The 9814-nt window shown below is 28.0% G+C and overlaps 1 protein-coding gene across 1 annotated transcript in view; it reads right to left on the reverse strand.

Annotated features, from left to right (window-relative positions):
• Nucleotides 1–8434, reverse strand: part of LOC113388419 (DNA-directed RNA polymerase I subunit RPA1-like) — a 24313-nt gene extending 15879 nt beyond the window's left edge. Inside the window, exon 1 of the mRNA XM_026625797.1 lies at nt 8421–8434. Coding sequence (XP_026481582.1) covers nt 8421–8434 — 14 coding nt within the window. The remainder of the gene's footprint in view (nt 1–8420) is intronic.
• Nucleotides 8435–9814: the final 1380 nt, after the last annotated feature.

Below are 9814 nucleotides of genomic sequence, written 5' to 3' on the forward strand. Positions count from 1 at the left end.
ATACAAATAAAATGTTTTTTAAATTATTAATAATAAAATAATTGTGGATTGAGAATAACACCATTAACGTGTAATTGAAAATTTTTTTCAATTGCAAATTTTTGATTCCACTAGCATTTTGTTTCAATCTGATTCATGGATCCCTGTTCGGAAATATTTTATGGCCAATGAAAAATGGTTTTATGGCGAACTGTCGTTTTAATAGCCGCGTTATAGCCGATAACGCTCGTTATATCGTTACACGATGACGATACATTGTACGAAATATTAAACACGTATAAAAGTCAAACGATGTTGGTGTCTATATATTTCATAAATCAATAATAGACCACACAATAGAAATAAAACAGATTGAATCGATACATGTGGGATGAATTCAAAAACTAGGCGTAAGTGGCATTTTGAAAAAATTAGCTATGATGTTTCTCAACAAATCTTCTTAAGCACATTTATACCATATAAATTTCTCGGTCGATTGATTTATGATGTTTATCTTCCGGGGCAAAAAAAATTGATTTAATTGAAAAAATAAAAACTTGGGCAATAATAATTATTTATCCTCTAATGTAGTACTGACATGCAAATACCAAACCACCAAAGGAATGATGATGCGGGTCTCTTTGGGAGGTCAATAAATAACGATAATAAATTATGCCCGGATTTCGTTTTGTTGAAATTGAAAAATGTATCACGATTTTACTACGAAATTAATATTCGGAAACGTAATGAGATGAGTTCTTGTTTTTTTTTGTGTATGATTTTTTGGGTCAATAAATTTATCTCGGGTGAAAGTTTATATTCTCATCATGGTATTTATTTATTTATACCTTAATAATTACTTAACTTCACGAGTTTATGTTTTTGCCAAAAAATCCGACTTGCTAAGTTTATGTTTTCTCAATGTTTCAAGTCATTCTGATTTGGAAATATTTAAAATAAATGTATATTTTGAGGCAATTTGTTTCCAAGTGAAAATAGACCTTACCTGGCATTAGTGCACCATTAAAAATTTATTAGTATAGGATCCGCCAAATAACATTTTTTTTACAAACTACTGAATATTTTCTCAAATTTCTTTTTTTATTTGAAAGTAAAATCCTTTCAGTTAATAATGAAATTAATTCAGTTAATAATGATTAATAATTTCATTCAAAAATGAAGAAAAAAAGTCTCGGCTGAGCGTTGAAAAAAAAAAAAATGAAATTATATAGATGGCATACCCTCTATATTTTTAGAATTGTAATTATCCCTTTGGTTTTCATCTATAAAATCCATAAAATTAAATAATTTAGTTAAAAAGCCATAAATTAAATAATTTTATCTTGTGAAATTTGAATTCATAATTTCGAACTTTACAATTACAGAATTTGTTCATATATAAATTCAGAGATATTTTTGATTTACTAAACTTGGAATTTTCGTTCCAAAAATTTTATTCAGCTTATCAAATGACTCTAGACTTTTTTATTAAAAAAAATATTGAGAAATTATTGATTTATGAACACTTTTGACTTATTTAGCTTATCAAATACTCTGGACTTTTTGATTTAATTTAAAAAAAGTTTAAGAAATTATTGGTTTGTGAACACTTTTGGCTCGGAAAATTGAAAATTTTTGATTTTTTTAGTAATTTTTCACATACTTGATAAATTTGAACTCCTAATAAATTTTGTTTCATATGATTAACAAATTTTTACTCTTAAATTGTTAATTCGGAAATTTTGGCGCGAAATTAACAAATGTTGATTCCAATTTTGACTAATATTTAGAAATTTTGACTCTAAATGAGGAATTTTGACTCTTGATTAAGAAATTTTGATACTTGATTAAAAAAATTTGACTCTGATTAAGAAATTTTGATATTTGATTAAAAATTGACCTAAAATGCGGAATTTTGACTCAGATTAAGAAATTTGGACTCTTGTTTAAGAAATTTTGATTCTTGATAAAAAAATTTTGTCTTAATTTTACTCATCATAATTGTTACTCTCAATTAAAAAATTACGCTTCTTATTAGATAAAAAAAAATCGTCTTATAGTTCAGATGTTTTCAGATTTTTTTTCAGAAACTTTTTCTTCAATAAATTTTATAAAAAATAGTGCAATCAATCTTTAAAAATTTGCTTTGTAAAGAATGTGTAGATTTGGAAATTTCACACTTATAATTTCAAGAATATGTTTAACTCGTAAATTTGAATCGTAGGAACATTTCATTTGAAAAAAAATTCCTAAATATACTAATTCTTGACTAGTAGGCATTTTTGACCTTCAAAAGTATTTAAGAAATTATTAATTTTGTGAATATTTTTGCCTCGTAGAAAAATATGATTCGTAAAAAATTGACTCGTAGAATTTTTGATTTGTGGAAAATTTTTGTTTTCTAAAAAATTTCAAGAAATTATCGATTCTGGAAATTTTTGGCTCCAAAAAGAAGTTCAAAACTTATCTTTACTACAAAACTAATCAGCACGACTTTCATCTGTTTTTTGGAACAATTTTTACATTTTCACATACATCTTGAAATAAAATTTAGCCTATCGAATTTTGTTAGCGAAAACAGAAACTTTTCCTTCGAGAACTTAAAAGTTTTCATCTTTAGATAACAAACAAAATATGATCACGACCATAATAATCTATCACCATTTCCATCAATTCAACAGGAAAACCATCTAAGTTTATATAAAAACTGAAATTGGCATATAAGATATTTATTTCGACCGCATGCAGTTGTGCGGGTTATTAAATTCAGCATTTTATTGATTTATATTGATTTCTATCAATAATAAATCAGCACTTTTATTATTTAGCTGTCTAACTGAATCTTCAGAATATATATGGGTAATGGGTAATAGATTCACAAGAAAAACTTAATAGATGAAATGGTTATACAAATTACCTTACTAAATAGTACTGTAATTTAATTTTTTTTTTTTTTTTTCAAAAACTTGGACCCAAAGATATAAATAAATATAAAAGAGTTGCATATTTTTTTCTAAGAATTTCTGCAATACTTAAGAATTTTGTAAGGAATTTAGAAATCTAGTATAATTGTCTAAAATTTTGATGAGCCTCTGAAAAATATTATAGGCCTGCGAAAAATCCGTTAATTAATTCAAATTTGTTGATATTTCTTTATCTCCAACTTAAATTCGTCTAAGATTTTGATGAAATGTACCTCCGTGAAATATTAAAGTCCCGTGAGAAATGGTTTGATTATTATTATTATTTATGAAAGTTAGAAATTTTATATGATGCAAAATATATTGTAATGCTATATATCTATATTTCTTGTGTAATTTAATCAGTGTGAGATTTATTTCCATCGGATGATATTAATATTTTTTGTGCTAATTACATCAGATTGCGAACGAGGAACTTATTGCAGACTAAACAAAAATAATAAATGTGCACTCATTTGCTTTACTTCGGATTTTTTTGTCGTTTGAATAAACTAAAACCTTACTAAGATTTTATTGGGCTGTATTCACACTTTGATGACGAATTTTTTTTTTGCTAACTAGGAGTTAGTGGAATTTTGTTTTCAGACAAAGTGTAATTGAAAACTTCCCAGAAACTCCGTCATTTTTTTGTAAAATAAATTTAAGGCAAATGGAATAAATGAATAGTCCTTGTAATTGCAAATATATATTAATAATTATTAATATTATTAATTTTTTAATAATAACTAAACCTTTATAAATTTTTATTTTTTTAATAATAACTAAATCTTTATGAATTTAAGGTTTAAAGACTCATAAATGGACAGAAAACTTTTTTTAAAAAAAATAGTATGTGTGAGATATAAACAAAACACCTGGATTTTTTTTTTAATGTAGGAATTTAAATCCAATGTTTAATAGTTAGAAAAAGAGTCAATTTTGCTAAAAAAAAAACTAGTAGTGTATGGTAACCAGCCTTAAGACAAATTGCTCAAACTTTCCATTTAAAATTTCTAAAATCTTAGGAAGAAAAATTAGATTTTTCTTAGAATTTGAAATTTTTTTGAACATTTTCAAGTAAAAAAAAATCGACTATAAAAAACATCCGATTCCTATTGATATTAGTGTTTTCGTATTATTTTATCTATTCCCACATTGCGTTAAATACAAACGTAATACTTGACATGGATGCTATAGCATTCATCGTATATAGCGATTGAAATTTGATAATCTGACTGTCCTTATAAATGGTATTTAATCAAATTTCGGATATCACAACTAAATCAAAAATTTGAGCGCGATTGCTAAAAAAGTTCTGAATTTTCTCATAAATGAATTTTTAAAAAAGTGAGTATTTCTCAAAAATTTCAAAATTCTTATAAATCTATTAAAAACGATTACACAGTTTTTGAGAAAACAAATCATCCGATTAGATAAATTTAAAAAACATTTTGCTTGAGTAGACGGTGTGCAAAAAATGCATTTACAGAAAATTTACTAAAGTAATTTTGGAAATTTTCAAAAAAAAAAATTCAAAATTTTCAAAAAATTAAAATTTTCGAAATTTTTCACCATTAAAAAAAACTAAATTTTTGAAAAATTAAAGAAAAAATCGGTTTCTTACAAAAACTTGAGAATATTTGGAAATTTTCAAAAAAATCGGATATTTTCAAAAATTTCCAAATTCTCAAAAAATTTAAAAAATACGTTTTTTAAAAAAAAATCCAAAAAAATCAGAATTTCGAAAAAAATTTAAATTATTAAAAAAAATCAAATTAAAAAAAATGCTCAAATTTCTTATAAAAACACAAATAGGTTGTTTGTAGAATACACCCATCGCCCAATTTAATAAGCCTTTATAAATTTTCAGTATGTATTTATGATAAATAATCTAGATTTTGTTTTAGTTTTAAAAAATCTTTCATAAATTTCTAAATTGATAAAATTTAAGCAGCAATTTGCCTTCCAGAAACTTCTCGATACCTATTAACTAATAATTTAACACAATTTCCAAATATTTTTTTAATTATAGCTTAATCTATTTCAAATTATTCAAAACAATGATTGATTATTTTCATTCCTCGAACATTCCGTTAAGGTACGGAAAGTTCCAGCAATTTGCCTCAAGGCACGATACCATACACCACTAGTTTATTGTTAGTGTGTAATAGTCTCTAGTCAACAACCTTGGCCTCGCAATGTATCCGATTTCTTCTCGGTATACATCAATATATATATATATATATATTTACTTCGAAAAGTAAAGCAAATCTTTCTTTTATTTTTCGCCGGTCTCATTTTTCAGAACAGAAAGTCATACGATGCATTTTTGCCTTCTTGTTCTTCGTTCTTCGGTCTTCGTCTTCTGATTGGTCCGGTGGGTCGCCTGATTCGCGTCTGATTGGCCGAGATCGCGTGGCGTGACGCGGGCGATTCGAAGATCGAAGACACATGCGCCGAGAAGAAAACGAATTGAATAACTAATTACTAATAAGTGCAAGTGGCATTTAGCCTTATGGCAAGTTGGTAAAAACTTACCGAAATGTGTAAGAATTGACTTAATGAACCGAAATTGAGATTTAGGTATTTAGATGAAATTAGTCAACTGTTTGTGACGAAAATCAAGTTTTTGGTATCAATTAAATCTAAACATTGCGATTTCCAATTGAAATTTCTCAAACACATTTAAATTAAATGTAATTATTTTAATTATATTGCACAGGCACAAATAGTGCTTGTAGTATGTCCTAAAATTGTAGTTTATTATTCTAATTTTAATTAATATAATTCAATCAACTTTCGTAGGACTGTTTAGCGTTTGATCTTCATCGCAATGTTAAATTTCATAGAAAACTCGAGAAAATTATATGAACACACTTAACCATTTATATACCATTTTATTCGTAATTTTATTCTGCATCTTTCGCACAAACAAAGTTTTTTCGAATCTTTTATGGTTTAGATGTTATAGAGCAATCTGTGTAGTTATTAACTTGTCAAAATGCAAAGTGCGGTTAGGTTAGAGCAACACTCCTCACGATTCGATATTTCTCTAAAGAAAACATATAAAGTATTATACATCATTAGAAAGGTCTCAAAATTCTTAGTTTTTTCCCCATATATCACAACTTCGAATTTTGCACGGTGTGGCCTACAGGCGAGTTGCCGTCGTGAAAATTCGGAACAATCGGAAAATCTAGAGAAAATTATATGAACACACCTAACCATTTATATACCATTTTATTCGTAATTTTATTCTGCATCTTTCGTACGAACAAAGTTTTTTCGTATCTTTTACCGTTTAAGAGAAAATCGAGAAAAACTAGTGAGAATATGTATTGTAAAATTAGAAAATTCAGAAAAAAGAATAATAATAAAAGAATAATATAACTATATATGAATTTGTTTTATATTTGAGATTTTTTCTAAAAGAAACTTAATAAATTATTTTATGAAATATTAAGAATCTGTTATAAAAACATACTGACAAAATTGCATATCACGTACATAGTTCTAGATATTTTTAATGATTTAAATTACTGGTAACATTTTTACTATTCATAAGGTGACAAAGAATCTATTCAAATATTTAAAGTTGAATCGAAAGCATCTAAATTGTGAGTTGAATTTTAGTTACATTTCAAATTTATACTTAGATTTTGCCTAAATTTAGTTAGAATGCAGCTAGTCATATTGTAGATGTAATAGTTATTTGTTATCAGGCCAAAATCGAGAAACAATCAAATTAAATATAGTCAGAATAAAGCTAGAATGTAGGCAGATTTACGTTAGAATCTAGTTAGAACCCATTCTGAATCTAATTTTATTATTGAGTTGTAGTTTAAAATTTAGTAAATCTATTAAGAATCTACTAATCACCCACTACCTTGACATATGTCTTGACTCAATCATAAATCTTAACTTAAATGTAAGTTAGAAAGATATTATGAATCAAAACAGCCTCAGTTGAAATCTAATTAGAATCTACTTAGAATTAGTTAGGATCCAGTTTTTTATATCCGTTCAGAAGCAATTGAAACTAGTTGGGTGTATGGCATCGTGCCTTAAGGCAAATTGCTGGAACTTCCCGTACCGTAACGAAATGTTCGAGGAATATTGAATGTTTTCAAATAGATTATTATAAATATTGGAACATTGTCTAATATTTATAAGCTGAATTGCAAAGATGAAATTATTTGTAAAGTATATTAAAACTATAGTCAGAGTTAAAAGTAAAATCTGAATTATTTTCGATAGACAAAAAATTAAAAAAAAAAATTGAAACAAATTTTTTTTTCCAAAATCAATTATTTTGTTAAGACAAGCAGAAAGTTCTTTGAATCAATTGAATCTGACGCTTAGTTCTCTCAAAAACTGCAATTTTTGGTACATTTAGCTCCGTATCTTCAAAATGGCTAGGCCTGCCTTTGCCAAAAACTAATAACCAATTCTCCCAATCATTACTGATTGAATGTTTTGTAGATCATTCAAATCGGACGATTAGTTCACTCAAAAACTCGATTTATATTTACTGCACTCTTTGCTCCGTATCTCCGTAACGGCTGGACCTGCCTTTGACAAAATCTAATCAGCACATCTCTTTATCAATAGGAATGGAATTTTTTTTGAACCACTCAAATCGGTTGATCCGTGCGCCCGAAAACGTGAGTGCAAATTTGTATCCATACATACATACACACACATACATACACCCACACGCACACAAATCCATTTTTTCTGAGGTATGCCAGTAAAATGTTCAGAAACCTTCAAAACGTCGAGAAATGTAAAAATTTTCAATTCCGATTTTCGGCCCATTATTATAACTTACCCTACGGGAAGTTAAAAAATGTATTTCTTTTGTTAATTTCGGAGAATCGTCTTTTCTTTTCTTTTTAAAATCCGATGGCTTTTAAATTTTTTAAATCGGTTCAGCCGTTTTTGGCAAAACGTCGACGAAAAATCATAAAATCACACACACACACATATTTTTTGTCCAAATTTGGTCTCGAACGATTCAGAACGGCTTTAAACGTCGAGAAAACATGAACAAATCGAATTTTCAACAAACAAAACTTATTGTTCGGGAAATAAAACAAAAATTAATGTTTATTTAAAAATTTGGAGATTATGTTAAATTATTAGTTAATAAAAATTAAGAAGTTTCTGGAAGACACATTTCTGCTTCAATTTTATCAATTTAGAAATTTATTAAAACAAATTTAAACTAAAACAAAATCTTTCTAAAGCATAAAATCGACTTAAAAACTATAAACATAAAAATGATTACACATTCCATGTCTATAATTATTACTATCAAAAATAGTACTAGGCTAGCATCCGAATTCGATTCCTACATCAGCCAACTCGATATCAAGAGGTGTGATATTAAATTTTTACTTGAGGTTATAGATCTCCAATTTAATCGTGAAATTAAAACCAATTTCACGATTAAATTCTCCAATTTAATCGTGAAATTACTTTCTAGTAGGCATTGCTGTAGCACATATATACTTCAATACTATTATAAATATATTTATATGGTCTACGCATAATAAAAAAAGAGTGGCTGACCATTGGGTTGTGTTCTTAAAAAAATACTAAGTTAGCTCATAAAAAAATATCAACTATTTCTAAGTCTATTTTTACCCAATGACAATAACCCTCTTCGAAAAGTCAATTTCTCCTCTGAAGTTTTATTAATGTCTCACAGGTCCTTGGCCTTTATTATAAATGCCAATCAAACCGAATGTCATTGCAAGTGCCAAAATTATTTCCGTACATTTTTTTTCGAATCAGGTGATGTTAAAATTAGTCGATTTACGTACGTTGTCGTCGTCGTCGTCTGTGATTATGTCGAATGCGAAAGTATCGATAATTAGAGGTGTCCGATGACGGTTTCCTTATTTGTAAAATAAATGATACAGAAATTCACCCGAAGGCAAAAGTTATTGGTAAAAGATTTTTAATATTGGACAAGTGACATTTTCGACACTTTCAATGTCTTTAACCCAGTTTTGCGTCGTTTGAATGGAAGTCATGGGTTTGATGTCGTCCATGGACGGCACTCCTACACACGTCCTATTAGTTTCATCTAGACTTTTATCCCGTGCTAGTTATTGATATTGATAAAAGTTTAAGGTATTTTCCATGTCTTTCAACACTTAATTGTAGCTTTTCCTCATCCAACAGTAGTACAGTAGTTTTATGTCGACGGAGTCTAGCTCATGACGAGTATATACGTCGATCATGCTACGATATCGTATGAACTTGTGGCGCATGTTACCTTGTCTAAAGACAGATTGCTGGAACTTTCAGTACCAAAAACTTAAATTTTTAAAAAAAACTTTCCAAAACGTTGAAAAAAATTGATTTTTGAAAAAATTTAAAATTTTTTGGAAAAAATTGTATTTACTTTTTTGAAAAATTTGATTTTTTTAACTTCCCGAAGGAGAAGTTTATGTTTTCATCAAAAAATCCGATTCGCTAATTTTATGTTTTCTCCTGGACGTTTTAAGCCATTCTGAATCGAATGAGACCGAATTTGGAAAAGTGTGTGTGTGTGTGTGTGTGTGTGTGCACCAACAGATTTTTTGCCGTAAGTCGCCGTTTTCTCAAAAACGGCTGAACCGATTTCAAAAATTTGAAAGCCATTCGATGTATCTCGATGAGGACTATTGTTTGTCAGTTTTGTGCGACGATCGGCCAAGCCGTTTCTTCGTAAATAGCAGAGAAGTGAAAAGTTTTTCGTCCACGTTTTAGCCCGCAATTCTGAATCGATTCTGAAAATTCAAAAACCGTTCGAAAGATATTGGTTGGGAATCGTGCTGATTAGTTTTTGGTAGAGATCGGCCGGGTCGTTTTCTTGTAATAAA

The sequence above is a fragment of the Ctenocephalides felis genome, unplaced genomic scaffold, assembly GCF_003426905.1.
Source record: "Ctenocephalides felis isolate EL2017-DRISC unplaced genomic scaffold, ASM342690v1 CF-g0.4_SCAFFOLD_03572, whole genome shotgun sequence".
NCBI classification, from domain to species: Eukaryota; Metazoa; Arthropoda; class Insecta; order Siphonaptera; family Pulicidae; genus Ctenocephalides; species Ctenocephalides felis.